This window comes from Moschus berezovskii, chromosome 4 (genome assembly GCF_049115385.1).
Source record: "Moschus berezovskii isolate FMDL1 chromosome 4, NW_MosBer_1.0, whole genome shotgun sequence".
NCBI classification, from domain to species: domain Eukaryota; kingdom Metazoa; phylum Chordata; class Mammalia; order Artiodactyla; family Moschidae; genus Moschus; species Moschus berezovskii.
This window is the reverse complement of record NC_142463.1, coordinates 7,009,900-7,029,405: the sequence shown is the minus strand read 5'-3', so window position 1 is coordinate 7,029,405 and position 19,506 is coordinate 7,009,900. Positions and strand designations below refer to the sequence as shown.

General features: G+C 52.5%; 1 protein-coding gene across 1 annotated transcript in view; it reads left to right on the top strand.

The window, feature by feature from the left end:
- The first annotated feature begins 6,484 nt into the window (after positions 1-6,484).
- Positions 6,485-19,506, top strand: part of LOC129540301 (maestro heat-like repeat-containing protein family member 2A) — a 33,167-nt gene continuing 20,145 nt past the window's right edge. The window contains 13 exon segments of the mRNA XM_055401363.2: positions 6,485-6,545; positions 6,738-6,841; positions 8,443-8,455; positions 9,315-9,464; positions 9,467-9,495; positions 9,704-9,866; positions 12,306-12,404; positions 13,003-13,153; positions 13,643-13,685; positions 13,981-14,124; positions 15,415-15,507; positions 15,738-15,816; positions 15,937-16,050. Of these exon segments, the coding sequence (XP_055257338.2) occupies positions 6,485-6,545; positions 6,738-6,841; positions 8,443-8,455; positions 9,315-9,464; positions 9,467-9,495; positions 9,704-9,866; positions 12,306-12,404; positions 13,003-13,153; positions 13,643-13,685; positions 13,981-14,124; positions 15,415-15,507; positions 15,738-15,816; positions 15,937-16,050 (1,243 nt within the window).

Below are 19,506 nucleotides of genomic sequence, written 5' to 3'. Positions count from 1 at the left end.
GGTCCCTCAGTCCGCCTTCTGCGGACCTGTTAACCAGAGCAGAGCCCAGAAGGCACCTATCACACACCCCTTCTTTCACAGCCCGCGTTTGCTCTACCTTCCACTCTCCCCCGTCTTTTTCTGTCAAAGACTATTCAAGTGACATGATTGCAATTCCATCCCAAAGACCCTGACTGTGCGCCGGCAGTGTGCAGCTCTGGTTCTCCACGTGGTGGATCCAGAGACGGGTGGCTGTCGCTCCGTCGGGTCCGGCTCTTTGCGACCCCGTGACAGTCACCCGCCAGGCCCCTCTGTCCACGGGACTCCCCAGGCAAGAATACTGGCGTGGGTCGCCACTCTCTTCTCCGGGGACCTTCCCAGCCTTGGGTCGAGGCCGCCTCTCTCGTCTCCTGCATTAGCAGTCGGGCTCTTCACCACTTGCGCCACCTCGGAAGCTCACACTCTCTTGTAGCATTCAGAAAGGTCACAGGTATGTCACTTTAGGGACACCAGAACCAGTGGCTGAGTTGCCTGATACCAGCTGTGGCCATTCTGAAACTCTGAGGAAGAAAAAAAATGTATGATCTTCTAGAGGATGTAAAACTTCTTTCTAGTCCCAAAGGAGTGGCACAGCTCTCAAGGTGCTAGCCTGCTGTTTCCCTCTGCCTGGAAAAAATAATTTACTCTTCTCTATTTCTTCCAAACTCTGTCTCCGCATTTCTGTTTGGCATCTGTGGACCAGGAGCCAAGATTTTGGGAGCATAACTGGTGTGAACAGCTTGAGTTACCAAAGCCACCTCAGTTCAGTTCAGTTCAAAGGGAAGGATTAAAGCAGGCTGGGGTCAGAAGAAAACCTAGCTAATATGACCCCAGCTCCAATTGGAAATCCACATATTTGAAACTTCTATGTGTAACACAAAGAAGAAAACAAACCAACAAAGGTGTGGACAAAATTAAAGAACAAGTGGAGAAAAAGATGCACGTGGATAGAAGGGTATTTTCAGTGGTAACAGTTCAGTCGTTCATTTGTGTCCAACTCTCTGTGACCCCATGGACTGCAGCACGCCAGGCCTCCCTGTCCATCACCAACTCCTGGAGTTTACTCAACCTCATGTCCATTGAGTCAGTGATGCCATCCAACCATCTCATCCTCTGTCGTCCCCTTCTCCTCTTGCCTTTAATCTTTCCCAGCATCAAGGTCTTTTCAAATGAGTCAGCTCTTCACATCATGTGGCCAAAGTATTGGAGCTTCAGCTTCAGCATCAGTCCTTCCAATGAAGATTCAGGGTTGATTTCCTTTAGGATTGATTGGTTTGATCTGTAATGCGTAGAAATTCATTATTTTATTGCTCAAACTGCTGATCAGGGCTCTCTCTCAACTGAAAATGACAAGGACATTCTTCGAGTCCCACTTTTGGTTCAGGGAAACAAGGTCCTTTCACTTGTCTTTGAAATGCTTTATATTCCACTTATTCTGTCAGTGGGACCACCCTGCCCCATCCTGCAAGCTGTCCAGTCTTTGGAGAAGAGAACTCTTCTTCTCAGGACCCTTCTGTCCACCCATCTCCTCCAACTGCCCTGACCACACTTCCCCACCCTGGGCTCCCATGCTTATATCCTCAGGGGACTTGGCTGTGAATTGCCACCTCCCCCCCAACTTTTCCTTTCCCCAAAAAGGCCACCATACCTCACCACACATGTGGGTGACAGGAACGTTGAGTAACAAAGTAATGTGAGATTTTAATCACCAGGACCTATGCGCTCCTCCAAGAGCGGCTTCACAGAGCTCAGGGAGGCAGTTGGATCTGAGAGTTCCAAGGGTCTGGGGCCCAACGGTGAGGATTCCAGTGAAACCCACCCCCACCCTGCCAGGGGACCTGCTCCCCACTGAGTCACGACTGAGGACCCCGAAGGGCTCCTCCTTTGTCAACCCATCCTGCCATTTTCCACACCACCGTTGATGTGTATCGGGCAGAGAACGGAGCTTTTTCTTGTGGTGTATTTTTGTTCTGTGCAGGAGAGATCTCAGAGAAAAGGTCAGTGTATAGGTCCCAGGCTTACTCCTTAAAGGACTCCCAAGAGGAAGTGAGCACAGGGTAGTGAAAGGCCCTGGGATGGAGTCTGAGAAACTTGGGACGGGAGGAAAAAGGATCGGGGAGGTCTTAATCCTCCGTGTTGACATCTGTGTTGGTGTTGGTCAGCAATTCAGAAGCTGCTGGTGTGGAGGGAGCCCCTTGAGAGGTGCAATGAGGGCAGCTCAGGGGGATTCCTCACTAATCATTAGTTTTCTGTGTCCAGAAAAGAGGGAGAAAAGGCCCTTCCTAAGCAGGGGTGGTGATCTATCAGTGCGTGACAAATTACCTAAATGTACTGGCTTAAAATAATACCCATTTATTATCTCACAATTTCTGTAGTCATGAGTCCATGGCTCAGTGGGGTCATTTGCTTGGGGTCTCACAGGCTGCACTCAAGATGTCACCTGGGCTGCAACGTTTCTGAAGCCCAGTGCTCTTCCAAGCTCATGTGGTTGTTGGCAGAATCCAGGTCCTTTAGGTTGTAGGACTGAGGCTGTTGGTTCCTTGTGATGCAGGCAGTTTGCATCGCTGCTGTTTACTTTTCAAAGACAGCATGAGAATTTCCAGTCTGCTAAGATGGAGTTGTGTGAGACATAGTGTAATCATGAGAGTGAGACCATCATGGGAGGTTCCCCTCACCGAGACGCCGGCTCCGGCGGCGCAGACGCCAGAGACACCGACCATGTGCAGAAGCGTGGCCGAGAGGAGCTACCCCACATCCAAGGTAAGGTGTAGCAGCTGCACTTTGCTGGAGCGGCTGTGAAGAGATATCCCATGACCAAGGTAAGAGAAACCCAAATAAGACGGTAGGTATTGCGAGGGGGCATCAGAGGGCAGACACACTGAAATCATAATCACAGGAAACTAGTCGATCTGATCACATGGACCACAGCCGAACGTGGTCCACTGGAGAAGGGAATGGCAAACCACTTCAGTATACTTGCCTTGAGAACCCCATGAACAGTAACAAAGGGCAAAATGATAGGATACTGAATGAGGAATTCCCCAGGTCGGTAGGTGCCCAGTATGCTACTGGAGATCAGTGGAGAAATAACTCCAGAAAGAATGAAGGGATGGAGCTAAAGCGAAACAAATACCCAGTTATGGATGTGACTGGTGATAGAAGCAAGCTCCAATGCTGTAAAGAGCAATATTGCATAGGAACCTGGAATGTTAGGTCCATGAATCAAGGCAAATTGGACGTGGTCAAACAGGAGATGACAAGAGTGAACGTAGACATTCTAGGAATCAGTGAACTAAAATGGACTGGAATGGGTGAATTTAACTCAGATGACCAGTACATCTACTACTGTGGGTAGGAATCCCTTAGAAGAAATGGAGTAGCCATCATGGTCAACAAAAGAGTCCGAAATGCAGTACTTGGATGCAATCTTAAAAACGACAGAATGATTTCTGTTCATTTCCAAGGCAACCATTCAATATTACAGTAATCCAAGCCTATGTCCCAACCAGTAATGCTGAAGAAGCCGAAGTTGAACGGTTCTATGAAGACCTACAAGACCTTTTAGAACTGCTGCTGCTGCTAAGTCACTTCAGTCGTGTCTGATTCTGTATGACCCCAACTAACACCCAAAAAAGATGTCCTTTTCATTATAGGGGACTGGAATGCAAAAGTAGGAAGTCAAGAAACACCTGGAGTAACAGGCAAATTTGGCCTTGGAGCACGAAATGAAGCAGGGCAAAGGCTAATAGAGTTTTGCCAAGAGAACGCACTGGTCATAGCAAACACCCTCATCTAACACAAGAGAAGACTCTACACATGGACATTACCAGATGGTCAACACTGAAATCAGATTGATTATATTCTTTGCAGCCAAAGATGGAGAAGCTCTATACAGATAGCAAAAATAAGACCAGGAGCTGACTGTGGCTCAGATCATGAACTCCTTATTGCCAAATTCAGACTTAAATTGAAGAAAGTAGGGAAAACCACTAAACCATTCAGATATGACCTAAATCAAATCCCTTATGATTATACAGTGGAAGTAAGAAATAGATTTAAGGGACTAGATGTGATAGATAGAGTGCCTGATGAACTCTGGACGGAGGTTTGTGACATTGTGCAGGAGACAGGAACCAAGACCATCTCCATGGAAAAGAAATGCAAAAAAGCAAAATGGCTGTCTGAGGAGGCCTTACAAATAGCTGTGAAAAGAAGAGAAGTGAAAAGCAAAGGAGAAAAGGAAAGATATAAGCATCTGAATGCAGAGTTCCAAAGAATAGCAAGGAGAGATAAGAAAGCCTTCCTCAGCGATCAATGCAAAGAAATAGAGGAAAACAACAGAATAGGAAAAACAAGAGATCTCTTCAAGAAAATTAGAGATTCCAAGGGAAATTTTCATGCAAAGATGGGCTCAATAAAGGACAGAAATGGAGTGGTCATAACAGAAGCAGAAGATATTAAGAAGAGGTGGCAAGAATACACAGAAGAACTGTACAAAAAAGATCTTCACGACCCAGATAATCACGATAACGTGATCACTGACCTAGAGCCAGACATCTTGGAATGTGAGGTCAAGTGGGCCTTAGAAAGCATCACTACAAACAAAGCTAGTGGAGGTGATGGAATTCCAGTTGAGCTATTTCAAATCTTGAAAGATGATGCTGTGAAAGTGCTGCACTCAATATGCCAGCAAATTTGGAAAACTCAGCAGTGGCCACAGGACTGGAAAAGGTCAGTCTTCATTCCATTCCCAAAGAAAGGCAATGCCAAAGAATGCTCAAACTACCGCACAATTGCACTCATCTCACACCCTAGTAAAGTCATGCTCAAAATTCTCTAAGCCAGGCTTCAGCAATACATGAACCGTGAACTCCCAGATGTTCAAGCAGGTTTTAGAAAAGGCAGAGGCACCAGAGATCAAATTGCCAACATCCACTGGATCATGGAGAAAGCAAGAGAGTTCCAGAAAAACATCTATTTCTGCTTCATTGACTATGCCAAAGCCTTTGACTGTGTGGATCACAATAAACTGTGGAAAATTCTGAAAGAGATGGGAATACCGGACCACCTGACCTGCCTCTTGAGAAACCTGTATGCAGGTCAGGAAGCAACAGTTAGAACTGGACATGGAACAACAGAGTGCTTCCAAATAGGAAAAGGAGTACGTCAAGGCTGTATATTGTCACCCTGCTTATTTAACTTATATGCAGAGTACATCATGAGGAACGCTGGGCTGGAAGAAGCACAAGCTGGAATCAAGATTGCCGGGAGAAAGATCAATAACCTCAGATATGCAGATGACACCACCCTTATGGCAGAAAACGAAGAGGAACTAAAAAACCTCTTGATGAAAGTGAAAAAGGAGAGTGAAAAGGTTGGCTTGAAGCTCAACATTCAGAAAACAAAGATCATGGCATCTGGTCCCATCACTTTATGGGAAATAGTTGGGGAAACAGTGGAAGCAGTGTCAGACTTTATTTTTTTGGGCTCCAAAATCACTGCAGATGCTGATTGCAGCCAGGAAATTAAAAGACACTTACTTCTTGGAAGGAAAGTTATGACCAACCTAGATAGTATATTAAAAAGCAGAGACATTACTTTGCCTACCAGGGTCCGTCTAGTCAAGGCTATGGTTTTTCCCGTGGTCATGCATGGATGTGAGAGTTGGACTGTGAAGAAAGCTGGTCACCGAAGAATGGATGCTTTTGAACTGTGGTGCTGGAGAAGACTCTTGAGAGTCCCTTGGACTGCAAGGAGATCTAACCAGTCCATTCTAGAGGAGATCAATCCTGGGTGTTCATTGGAAGGACTGATGCTAAAGCTGAAACTCCAATACTTTGGCCACCTCATGCGACAAGTTGACTCTCTGGAAAAGACTCTGATGCTGAGAGGGATTTGGGGCGGGAGGAGATGGGGACGACAGAGAATGCGATGGCTGGATGGCATCACCGACTCTGTGGACATGAGTTTGAGTGAACTCCGGGAGTTGGTTTTGGACAGGGAGGCCTGGCGTGCTGTGATTCATGGGGTCGCAAAGAGTCGGACACAACTGAGCGACTGAACTGAACTGAACTGATTGGCTAGTGTGTGTGTGTGTGTGTGTGTGTGTGTGTTCGCATATATGTTCAATCATATCTGACTCTTTGCAAACCTTTAATCTGTAGCCTGCTAGGCTCCCTTGTCCATAGGATTTTTCAGGCAAGAACACTGGAGTGGGTTGCCACATCCTCCTCCATAGGATCTTCCTGAACCAGGGATTGAATGCGAGTCTGCTGCACCTCTTGCCTTGCCAGCAGATTCTTTACCCACTGAGCCATCACTAGAATATGGGTCTAACCAAGTTACAGGTTCTTCCCACACTCTAGGGAAGGGGGTTATGCAGGATGGGACTCACTGGGGGTCGTCCTAGAATGGGTTACATGCCAAGTATTTTATCAATCTTACCTCCAAAGAGCTTGAAGATGAGATGGCAGAAGCAGCAATAGAGGAAACAGAGGACCTGGGACCTCTGGAAGCAGATGACAGTGGTAAGAAAACCAATCCCCGCCCTGCACTCCTGCCTCATTTTTGCTACTAACTCCTTGAGGGTAAGCCCCAACCAAGGTCTCAGTTTTCCCATCTGTACACGCCCCAGGTAGAGCTAGGGCTGGGAGACTGGGGCACCAGGGGCACCCCCTATAGCAGTCATCTTGCTGTCACGTCCACCACCTTTGTCTCAGGTACCTTCCAGCAAGTCACAAACCTCCTCAACATCATGGAGAGCGAGTCAACCAAAACGGACGCTGCAGGGGCAGGTTTTGACATGAGGAAGAGGCTGGCCTCAGTGTCCCTAAGAGTCGGAAATGACTGAGCTGAACTGAACTGAGGCTTCCCTGGTGGCTCAAACTGTAAAGACTCTGCCTGCAATGCAAGAGACCCAGGTTTGGACCCTGTGTCGGGACAATCCCCTGGAGAAAGAAATAGCAACCCACTCCAGTATTCTTGTCTGTGAAATTCCCTGGACAGAGGAGCCTGGCAGGCTGAAGTCCATGGGGTCACAAACGAATCAGACATGACTGAGCAACTGAAAAACAGCATTACTTTCTGTACCAAGACTCTGTACTGGATAGACATGTACATTTCGGTGACTTCTTCTCATGAGGTCCCCAAATTTGCTACGGTCCTGACTGTTGAGAAGTGACCTCTTTGCCAGCAGAAAGAGGGGGACATCTTCCCAGAGGGTTTTGCAGATGAGGCTCCATGGAGAGAGGAGTCCACATTCTTTCTTTCTTGGTGGTGTACCAGCCATGCTTGAAGGAGAGTCATTGTCAAATCTGACTCTCCAGGAGTGGTCAGCTTGCAAAACCTATTTGTCCAATCCCATTCTCATTCGGGTTCCTTAATGTGGTGGCCAGAGCTATGTAGGAAGCAGAATAGAGCATGTTGTCTTGAGCTTTGCAAGAGGGTCAGTGCCAAGTCTGTGGAGGACCCTGTATGCTGACCGTTTGATCCCCGTCTTGCTGAGTAGCGAGGACAGATGCAGGCCACAGGGTCAGGGCCGGTTGGATGAGTCTGATGGGGGAGGGGAGGGGGGGGTGAGACAGGCCGGAGTTGGGGGCAGAGCTGGGGCGGTTTGAGGATCATGGGTTCATCGACCAGCTGGAGTGTTAACCATACGGCATCCCATTCCAATGTATGGATTCCCCCCTCAAGCCAATCTGCTGACACCAGCTAGTGGTAGGGGGGTCCTACAATTTAACTCAATTCTGACACTGTCTACCTGGAGATAGTGTCAGATTCCATGGGTTAAGGGCTCAGTCCCATTAAGGTGGCACTGTGGTGTTGGAGAAGACTCTTGAGTGTCCCTTGGACTGCAAGGAGATCCAACCAGTCCATTCTAAAGGAGATCAGTCCTGGGTGTTCATTGGAAGGACTGATGCTAAAGCTGAAGCTCCAATACTTTGTCCACCTCATGCGAAGAGTTGACTCACTGGAAAAGACTCTGATGCTGGGAGGGATTGGGGGCAGGAGGAGAAGGGGACGACAGAGAATGAGATGGTTGAATGGCATCACCGACTCGATGGAGGTGACTTTGAGTGAACTCCGGGAGTTGGTGATGGACAGGGAGGCTTGGCGTGCTGTGATTCATGGGGTCGCAAAGAGTCGGACACAACAGAGTGACAGAACTGAACTGAACTGAGTGGTAAAGAACCTGCCTGCCAATGCAGGAGACATAAGAGACATGGGTTCAATCCCTGGGTTGAGAAAATCCCCTGGAGGAGGGCACGGTAACCCACTCCAGTATTCATGCCTGGAGAATCCCATGGACAGAGGAGCCTGGTGGGCTATATAGTCCATAGGGTAACAAAAAGTCGGACACTACTGAAGTGACTCAGCATGCATGCATGCACCCATAAGACGACCCCAGTCTGTCTCGTCCTTCAGACGTCAGTGTTAAGTTTGGCCAATTGGCTATAGACCGGAGGTTCCCATGACCCCCTCCTCAAGTTTAATGAATTTGCTAGAGGGGCTCACAAAATCCAGAGAAACCTTTTACTTACCGGTTTCTTATAACTCAGGACCAGCCAGATGGAAGAGATGCCTAGGGTAAGGGTGTGGGAAAGGGCATGAAGTTTCCATGTCCTCTCTGGGCCTCCCATTCCTGCTAAATCTCCACATGTTCACCAGTCTAAAGCTCTCTGAACCCTGTCCTGTTGGATTTTTATGGAGGCTTCACTATCTAGGCATGTTTGATTAAATCACTAGCCATTGGCAATTGATTCAACCTCCAGTCCCACTCTCCTCCTTGGGGGTCCGAGTTGCTGGGACTGAAATTGCCAGTCCTCTAATCAGATGGTGGATTCTTCTGCCAACCATTCTCCATCCTTCAAGTGAAAGGGAAAGTCTCTCAGTCTTGTCTGCCTCTTTGTAACCCCATGGACCACAGTCCACGGAATTCTTCAGGCCAGAATACCAGAGTGGGTAGCCATTCACTTCTCCAGGGGATCCTCCCAGTCCAGGTCTTCCACATGGCAGGGGAATTCTTTACCAGTTGAGCCACAGGGAAGCCCTCCCCATCCTTAGGTGTGGACCAAAAATCGTCTCATTAATACATCAAATACATAAAATTTTGTATGTCTTTTTTAATACATAAAAAAGATATCTTTGTCACTGTCATTACTTAGGAAATTCCAAGGATTTCAGGCTTCTGTGCTTGGGTGAAGATCAAACACACATCTTATTATAAATCACAATCTCCTAGGTATTAAGGGGAGGGCCAGCAGGAGGGAGACCACGGTGGATCTGTGGGCTCCCAGGCTCCACTGCCTGGTCCCGGACCTCCCCACCCACCACACTTGTTCCCCAGATTTCCACTCAGCACAAAATCAACATCCACAACATCCTGCAGGAGATCATCCAGCAGGAGGGAGAGCTGGAGGAGCGCTGCATCCAGAGGCTAGTGGCCATCGCTCCAAGGAGATGAGGGACATGCTGGAGGTAATGGATGCCCTGCCACCACCCGCCTGGCTGCAGCCCCAGGGGGCTCTGCTGGACGAGGTGTGGGAGGCCCGAGGCCCTTGTCTGGTTATCTCAGGAGGACAACAGTAGGCTGAGGGGGCCCGAGGGGCCAGGGAGTCCAGCGGGACCGGAGCAGGTGAGGGGCAGGAACTGCTGGTGAGGCCACATGTCCTCCCGTGCCCTGTAGATGGAGGGCTACGTGAGGGCAGAGGTGGCCAGCGACACCCTGGTGGCCCTGTCCCGAAACCACTTCAGCTTGGTCATGTACGAGCTGCAGCACCATCTCAAACCCCTCAACCTCACGGAAGAATTTGTCATCATCACCCTGGCCAAGCTGGCCAACGGTAATGGTAGGGCTCGTGGGGACTGGGCGCCAGCGTCTGCCCGTCGGGCCACCCCTGTGCCTCTGCCCTGGTCCCTGCCCCACCGCCCCCATTTCTCCCTCTTCTGGCGGTCCTCGGGCGTTCCTCCGTTTCACTGCTGGTGTCTCTCTGTCCCTCTCAGCTGCTGAGCTCCTCTCCCTGCACCTCCCACCCTGTGTCTTTTCTCCTGCCGGCCCTGGCCCCGCCCCGCCCCGCCCGGCCCCCTCAGGCCCCCGCGCCCCTCTGGCCCCGCCCCTCTGGCCCCGCCCCTCTGGCCCCGCTCCCTCGCTCGCTCGCTCCCTCCCTCCGCCCCTATTCAGTCCGCGCCTTGCGGTGGGCAGTGGGCACTGGGAACCAGGACACGAGAAAACGGAGGGTCACAATGCGAGCGGGCACGCCGCTGTCCTCCTCGTAACCGCCGTCTCACAGACTCTGGGTCGTCACTCTAGAATGTTTATGAGACAACAAAGGAGTGGCGGCTTGGGAGGCCCACCGCCTGCCTCCTCTCTGTTGCCTGTGGCCCCAGGAAGAGCAGGGCTCCTCCTTCTTTTCTCCGCCCCTCCCCTCCCCCATCGCCCCGCATCTCCCCTCCTCAGTCTCCGTCTCCCCTCCCCCATCCAACCTCCCCCCTCCTCCCCTCCCCCTCCCCCAACCCCTTCTCCCCTCCCCCTCCCCTCTCCCCCTCCCCTCTCCTTCACCCTCCCCGTCTCCCTCTCTTCCTCCCCCCTCCCCTCTCCCCCTACCCCCGTCTCCCCTCCCCCTCTCCTCTCCCCCAGTTTCCCTTTGCGTCTCTCTGGAGGGCAGGGGCGACGGGAGAGGGGAGGGGAGACGGGGGCGAGGGGAGAAGGAGGCAGACACAGGGGCGGGAAGGGAGATGAGGGGAGGGGAGGGGAGACGAGGGGGAAGGGGAGGGGAGAGGGTTGGAGGACGGGAGGGGCGGTGAGGTCTCCTCTCCCCTCCCACCAGTTTCCCTCCCTCCACCCGGCTGCCCTCCCTCCCATCTCCCCTCCCTCCCATCTCCCTCTCTCCCATCTCCCTTCACCTCCCCCATCTCTCCTCTCCCCGCAAGGTCTCCCTCCACTATCCCCGTCTCCCTCCCCTCCCCTCTCCTCTCCCGCAACCCGTCTCTCCTCCCTGGAGATGGGGGAGGGGGGAGGGGAGAGTAGATGGGGGAGGGGCGGGGAGCCGGGAGGGGGAGGGGAGATGGGGGGGGAGGGGAGATGGGGAGGGGAGGGGAGACGGGTTGCGGGAGAGGAGAGGGGAGGGGAGGGAGACGGGGATAGTGGAGGGAGACCTTGCGGGGAGAGGAGAGATGGGGGAGGTGAAGGGAGATGGGAGGGAGGGGAGATGGGAGGGAGGGGAGATGGGAGGGAGGGCAGACGGGGGAGGGAGGGAAACTGGTGGGAGGGGAGAGGAGACCTCACCGCCCCTCCCGTCTCCAACCCTCTCCCTCCCCTTCCCCCTCGTCTCCCCTCCCCTCCCCTCATCTCCCTTCCCGCCCCTGTGTCTGCCTTCCTTCTCCCCTCGCCCCCGTCTCCCCTCCCCTCTTCCCGTCGACCCTGCCCTCCAGAGAGACGCAAAGGGAAACTGGGGGAGAGGAGAGGGGAGGGGAGACGGGGGTAGGGGGAGAGGGGAGGGGGGGAGGAAGAGGAGGGAGACGGGGGAGGGTGAAGGAGAGGGGAGGGGGAGAGGGGAGGGGGAGGGGAGAAGGGGTTGGGGGAGGGGGGAGGGGGAGGAGGGGGGAGGTTGGATGGGGGAGGGGAGACGGAGACTGAGGAGGGGAGATGCGGGGCGATGGGGGAGGGGAGGGGCGGAGAAAAGAAGGAGGAGCCCTGCTCTTCCTGGGGCCACAGGCAACAGAGAGGAGGCAGGTGGTGGGCCTCCATCTCCAGGGGAGGGGAGACGGGTTGAGGGAGAGGGGAGGGAGACCTTGTGGGGAGAGGAGAGATGGGGGAGGGGAGGGGAGATGGGAGGGAGGGGAGCGGGGAGGAGAGCAGGGTAGACCCTCCCCGTCTCCAATCCTCTCCCTCTTCTCCCCTCTCCTCCCCCATCTCCCCTCCCCTTCCCCATCTCCCTCCCCTCCCCCTCTCCTTCCCCCTTTTCCCCTGCCCTTTCTCCATCTCCTTCCCCTCCCCTCCCCCTCCCTCCCAGTCTCCCCTCCCTTTCACCCCTTCTCCCCTCCTTCTCCCCTCCCCCTTCTCCCCTCCCCTCCCCCTTCTCCCCTCTCCCTTCCCCGTCTCCCTTCCCCTTCACCTGCTCCCAGCTCACACTTCTTACTTTCCCTACCTCCTACCCTCTGCTATGGCCCAGCCCATGCAAAGGGGTTCTCTGGCCTTGTTCTGGGAACTGGAGGTGTGGGCAGTGGTGTTGTCCTCTCCACTGACCCTCCTCCTCCCACGTCCTGAGACCTCTGCCCGCACCTTGCAATGTTTGAATTCATGCCATACATGGGCATCACCCTGGCCACCATGTTCACCATGCTGAGGCTTGCCAGTGAAGCCAAGATGCACCAGGTGATCTGTGGTGGTTAAGTGTCCCACCTTGGGCATGCAGGTCTGGGCCCGATCAGGGTGCCAAAGGGAGGAGGTGAGTAGACAGGTAGAGACAAAACGGCAGTGGGAATCCCAGGAGAGGGAGACCAGGGAAATGGGCCCAGCTTGGGCTTGACTTGGGTCATTTATATCTGATCACCTTGCCCCAGGTTTTGATTATGTCATGTTTTTGTGAGCCCAAATCCCCAGTACCTGAGAAAAGTAGGACAAACGTGTTTGCCCCTATTTGCTTTGGAGTCCCCAGGATCTGAGTGAAAAAGTCTTCTTCCAGGCCTCACCTTTGACCTTGCCACATGAACCTCAAGGCTGGGGGCCCAGTCACACCTGTGTGCTCCACCCTCGGGGGAGTCTTTCACCTTCAGACAGGGAGGGGCTTCGTGCAGGACAAAACTTAGGTGGGAGGGGGGTTGGAAAGGCAGACAGAGACGCAGATTTTTCTAGCAGCATCTTTGGCCGTCTCAGTAACCTGCTGGTTATGGAAGTGTGAGGGCTTCTCCTGAGGAGGCAGCCCCTGGAAGGCTTTATTCTGCGTCCTGCCCCTCGGGGCTCACTGCACGTCCCCCCGGGGGCAGCCATGGAGACCTTCTGCGAGACAGTGCAGTTTCACCTGAGGCACCTGGAGGACAGCGTGTACCCCGTGATGACCGAGGACCGGTTTGCAGTGAAGCTGTTCCCCATGGATCGCTACTTCGTGACAGTGTGGCTGCGGAGCAACGACTGGAGGTGAGACAGGCCCTGCTGGGTGGGGGTGGGAGCCCGTGGTGCTCGGGTCATCGCTCTCCAGCCTGTGCAGCTGGTGGAGCTGAGACACCATGGGGTCCAAGGAGGTGGAGACCTGATTAATGGCAGAGCCATGGGGTCCCTGGAGATGTCTTTTTTTTGTTGTTGATGTTGGAGGCTAATTATTTTACAATATTATATTGGTTGGTTTTGCCATACATTGACATGAATCCGCCCCGGGTGTACATGAGTTCCCCTTCCTGAACCCCCCTCCCACCTCCCTCCTCCCCTTATCCTCACTCTGGGTCATCCCCGCACACCAGCCCCGAGCATCCTGTAACATGCATCGACCCTGAACTGGTGATTCGTTTCACATATGATAATATACATGTTTCAATGCCTTTCTCCCAAATCATCCCACCCGCACCCTCTCCCACAGAGTCCCAAAGACTGTTCTATACATCTGTGTCTCTTTTGCTGTCTCGTATACAGGGTACAGGCCCCTGGAGTTTCTGGACCAGGGTCCCTGTTACACGTGTGCCGGGCGCTCTCCGAGCGGTTCACTTGTGGGAGCCACTTCCACTCCAACTCTGGGCCATAGGACTGTTTTACAAATGAGGGAATGGAGACAGAGGTTGAGTACCTGTCCAAGGTCACCTGAGTGACAGAGCCAGGACTTGGGGGACAGGCTTCGCACCTGGGAGGGGGCCCGGGGGAGGCCTGGACCCTACTCCAAGGTCCCCTCTGTCACCTGTCCTTGATTCCGAGTCTGGGGCCGATGTCCCAGGGGGTCCTGGCTGAGGGGTCTAGAGACCCGGCTCCTGTGCTAGGTGAAGCTGGGGGTCATCAAGTCCCTGAAGCCCATGCTGAACCTCCTCCTGCCCAATGATGACCTGTGGGAGAAGGTGTACGACTACATCCCTCTGCTGCTGGCAGAGTACCAGGGCAGCCTGGAGGCGCTCTTCATCATGCAGGTGAGGGGCCTGGGCTGGGGGCTCAGGGCATTTAGGGCTCCTGAGTGTCCCGTGGGGTGTCGTCGGGGTGGGAGATGGAGCCACGGGACCTGGCACTTCTCCGATTTCCGAGAAACAGATGCTGCTGTTCCACTTATGTTAGTCACTCAGTCATGTCTGACTCTTTGCAACCCTGTGGACTGTATCCTACCAGGATTCTCTGTCCATGGGATTTCCCAGGCAAGAATACCGGAGTGGGTTGCCTGTTCCTTCTCAAGGGGATCTTCCCGGCCCAGAAATCGAAGCCGGGTCTCCCATGTTGCAGGCAGATTCTTTACTGTCTGAGCCACCAGGGAAGCCAGGCAGAAAGGATGATACCTCAAAGGGTTCTGGGGCCCACAGTGAGGTCACAACTTTCATATCGGTTTCCTCAGGCTGTTGTAACGAAGAACCAGGAGGCAGGTGGCTTAAAACAACAGAAATGTGTTCTGTCACGGTCCTGGAGGCCGGCACGCTGAAATCAAGGTGTTGGCAGGCTGTGCTCCTTCTGCAGGCTCTAGGGGAGAATCTTGCCCCTCCAGCTTCTGGCGACCCAGGCACGGCGTCGCTCCAGTGTCCCCCTGCGTGGTCACACAGCTGTCTCGGTCTCTCTCTCTGCGTCTTCTCCTCTCGTAAGGACAGCGGTGCTTGGATCTAAGGTATCGTCAGGGTGATCTCATCTTGAAAGCTGTAGCTAATTACGTCTGCAAAGAACCCATTTCCAAGTGAGCTCGCATTCTGGGGTTCTGGGTGGACATGGATTCTGGGGGGGAACACCATGCAACCTCTTACCAGCCTTGAACGTGTGTGAGATGGAGTCTTTGTGAGATTCTGAGCTGAGCTGTGTGACCTGGGCTGGTGTGTATTGTGAAGGGGGTCATTCATTTACAGACATGGCGAGACCCTTCGCCTCGTGAAAGCTGGGAACAGAAATGAACGTTCCGGATTTGGGGAGCGACGTGCAGATCTTCTGTCTGAAAGTTGGACTGCACCTCCCGGTGACGAGAAGAGCGCGGGGAAGAAGGCCTCGAACGCCACGCTCGGTGGCTCTGGTGCAGCCCTGCCGAGCTGTAGTGTCCACCGTGATCCTCAGAGGTGGCTGGAAACAGAGTCGGACTCAGAGGTCTGGGCGGAGCTTGAGAGGTGGCCTCTTTGCCCAACTCCCAGGGGATGCTGATACCTCCAGAGGAGGGAGAACGTCAGGGAGCAAAGGTCTGGCGTGTGACCTGAGTCGGTCGAAGGTTACCTACCACCGTTTCCCGCCCGCGGCAGGTCTTGAGGCAGATCCTGGAGATGTCCGTCGTCACCAACAGCCCCGGCCCGCAGATGCAGCTGCACACGATCTTCACGGAGCTGCACGTCCAGGTGAGCCCCAGGGCCGCGCGGGGGGGGCCTTCTCCGGGGCGGGGCGGGGGAGGCGCGCTGGGGGCGGGTGGTGTGCCGACCAGGGCTCCGGGTGGCAGGGTGGCGGTGGGGCCCCCGTCCCGATGCCACACGCCTCCTGCCTCCTGCAGGGGACGAGGCACAGGTGGGGCCCCTGCTCGTGTGCCCCGCCGTGGGGCTGACCTCTCCACCCCCTGCCCGCCCCGCCCCAGGTGTGCTCCAGGGCCCCCGCCCAGCAGCAGTACAGCAGCCAGAACCGGACGGAGATCGTGCATTGCTTCATAGCCCTTGGTGAGGCGCCCCCAGGAGCCCTCGGGAGTGCAGGCCCCTTATGAGCGCCGGGCCCCCGGGCTGCCTTGTCCCGCTGCTGCTCTTGACTAAAGCCGTCCTTCCCCCTCCAACCCCCTGCAGCCTGCTCCTACTCCAAGGAGCTGATGAAGTTCTTCCTCAGCCAGATGGAGATGAGCAAGGAGGCCGTCCGCATGGGGACCCTGGCCCTGATCAGGGCAGTGGTGAGTGCAGATGGTGAGCACTCACCCCGCAGGAAGACCGGGCGGGAGCTAGGGTGGCAGGGTGTCACTCATATCTGGCCTTTTCTTTTTTCTTAAATATTTGGCCACACCCCGCAGCGGCATGTGGGATCTTAGTGCCTTGACCAGGGATCGAACCCTTGCCCCCTGCGTTGGAAGCACGGAGTCTTAAGCACTGGGCTTCCAGGGAAGTCCCTGGACTATTTCCTCTTACAGACCCTGCTGAGTGGGCCTCGGAGTCAGGGCTCTCCGTAGCGTCATGTTTCCTGTTCTTGAACCCAGACCGGCCTTATGCCCCACCCTCCACACCCTCTCCTTCAATCCTGAATCCCAGCTTCTACCTGAACCTGAATTTCAAACCATTTGCCCAAATCCTAGTATAACTCCCAAAGCTAAATGAAAGGCTGAAAATAAAGCCTAGATACACAGTATAGATGTAGCCCTAAAGCCCCATTGACCCAGTGCCAAAGCTTAGTCTGAAACCCTGCTTCCAAATCCCTAAGCCCAAACCCTAAACCTGGCCTTGCTATCCACAGGGAATCACTGTTCCCAAGAGCACCGGCTCAGAGCATCCGCTTGAATTTGAACAAGGTGCCCTCTACTGGCAGCATTTGGTTTTGCGTGATTTGAGAAGCACACGTGCTGTGCTCAGTTGCTTCAGCCATGTCCCATTGTTTGCCAGCCCGTGGACTGTAGCCCTCCAGGCTCCTCTGTCCATGGGATTCTCCAGGCAAGAATACTGGAGTGGGTTGCCATTTCCTCCTCCAGGGGATCTTCCTGACCCAGGGATCAAATCCACATCTCTCATGTCTCCTGCATTGGCAGGCAAGTTCTTTTCCACTAACGCCACCTGGGAAGCCCTGAGAAGTGCATGGTCGGCTTCAGTTCAGCCCTTCAGCTGCGTATCTTTGTGCAGTACACAAACTGAGCAACTGTATGTGAAAGACCTTCTCCTGACAATAAACCCATCTCTTACAGAAATGCAAATTTAAGCAACAGTGAAAGTGAAAGTTTCTCAGTCGTGTCTGACTCTTTGTGACCCCACGAACTATACAGTCCATGGAATTCTCCAGGCCCAAATACTGGAGTGCCACAGTGAGACCCCTTTTTACCTATCTGATGGGCAGAAATGATAATGACTAGTTCTGCAGAAGGGCAGACAGCGAAAATGTTTTCAGCTTTGCACACCTCACAGTCTGTGACAATTCTGCAAATTTGCCATTGTAGAGCAGAAGCAGTTATCACTTCAGAGCATGGCTGTGTTCCAAGAAAGCTGTATCTACAAACACAGACTTCGGGCTGGAATTAGACTTAGGGCTAGACTTTGCTAGTCCCTGGTCTAGAATACAAGAAACAAGCTGCTGATACTTCCTTGTCAGGGGTGTAAACTGATAAACCATTCTGGATGCTCACTTGGATAGGGCCCCAAATCTAATATTTTATCAGCTGTCTGAAGGAATTAATTGCCCAAAGGCAGTTGGATAAAGTTGTTCCTTATAACATTGTGCATAGAAGCAAAACATTAAAAACAATCTACATGGTTTTCTACAAGAAATTTGTGGAATTAATGATACTATAGCCTTATATGGGCTTCCTAGGTGGCACTAGTGGTAAAGAACCCACCTGCTAATGCAGGAGACATAAGAGACCCAAGTTCAGTCCCTGGGTTGGGAAGGTTCCCTGGAGGAGGGCATTGGCAACCCACTCCACTATTCTTGCCTGGAGAATCCCCATGGACAGATAAGCCTGGAGGGCTACAGTCCATTGGGTTGCAGAGAGTTGGAAATGACTGACGCAAAACTTCACATATAGGCACGCATAGCCACATGTGGAGTATTATACCATCTTTTTCATGGAAAAGCCGCTTTGTATATTAAGTATAGCAGTACAGTGTGAGACAGTTATATATAGCACGACCTCGGTTCAGTTCAGTTCCGTTCAGTCGCTCGGTCATGTCCAACTCTTTGCGACCCCATGAACTGCAGCACGCCAGGCCTCCCTGTCCATTACCAACTCCCGGAGTTTACTGAAACTCATGTCCATTGAGTCGGTGATACCATCCAACCATCTCATCCTCTGTCATCCCTTCTCCTCCTGCCCTCAATCTTTCCCAGCATCAGGGTCTTTTCAAATGAGTCAGCTCTTTGAATCAGGTGGGCAAAGTATTGGAATTTCAGCTTCAACATCAGTCCTTCCAATGAACACCCAGGACTGATCTCCTTTAGGATGGACTGGTTGGATCTCCTTGCAGTCCAAGGGACCCTCACGAGTCTTCTCCAGCACCACAGTTGGAGAGGCATCAAAAGCATCAGTTCTTCGGCGCTCAGCTTTCTTCACAGTCCAGCTCACATATCCATACATGACCACTTGAAAAACCATAGCCTTGGCTAGATGGAATTTTGTTGACAGAGTAATGTCTCTGCTTTTTAATATGCTGTCTAGATTGGTAATAACTTCCCTTCCAAGGAGTAAGCATCTTTTAATTTCGTGGCTGCAATCACCATCTGCAGTGATTTTGGAGCCCCCCTCCCAAAAAAAAAAGTCAACCACTGTTTCCCCATCTATTTGTCATGAAGTGTTGGGACTGGATACCATGATCTTAGTTTTCTGAATGTTGAGCTTTAAGCCAACTTTTTCACTCTCCTCTTTCACTTTCATCAAGAGGCTCTGTAGTTATTCTTCACTTTCTGCCATAAGGGTGGTGTCATCTGCATATCTGAGGTTATTGATATGTCTCCCAGCAATCTTGATTCCAGCTTGTGCTTCTTCCAGCCCAGCGTTCCTCATGATGTACTCTGCATAGAAGTTAAATAAGCAGGGTGACAATATATAGCATTAATGTACTCCTTTTCCTATTTGGAACCAGTCTGTTGTTCCATGTCGAATTATAACTGTTGCTTCCTGACCTGCATACAGGTTTCTCAAGAGGCAGGTCAGATGGTCTGGTGTTCCCATCTCTTTCAGAATTTTCCACAGTTTATTGTGATCCACACAGTCAAAGGCTTTGGCATAGACAATAAAGCAGAAATAGATGTTTTTCTGGAACTCTCTTTTTCCATGATCCAGTGGATGTTGGCAATTTGATCTCTGGTTACTCTGCCTTTTCTAAAACCAGCTTGAACATCTGAAAGTTCACGGTTCACATATTGCTGACGCCTGGCTTGGAGAATTTTGAGCACGACTTTACTAGCGTGTGAGATGAGTGCAATTGTACAGTATTTTGAGCATTCTTTGGCATTGCCTTTCTTTGGGATTGAAATGAAGACTGACCTTTTCCAGTCCTGTGGCCATTGCTGAGTTTTCCAAATTTGCTGGCATATTGAGTGCAGCACTTTCACAGCATCATCTTTCAGGATTTGAAATAGCTCAGCTGGAATTGCATCACCTCCACCTCCACGACCTCAGTTATGTGAAAGAAATCGAGGTTCTCATTTATGCATAAATGAGTTTA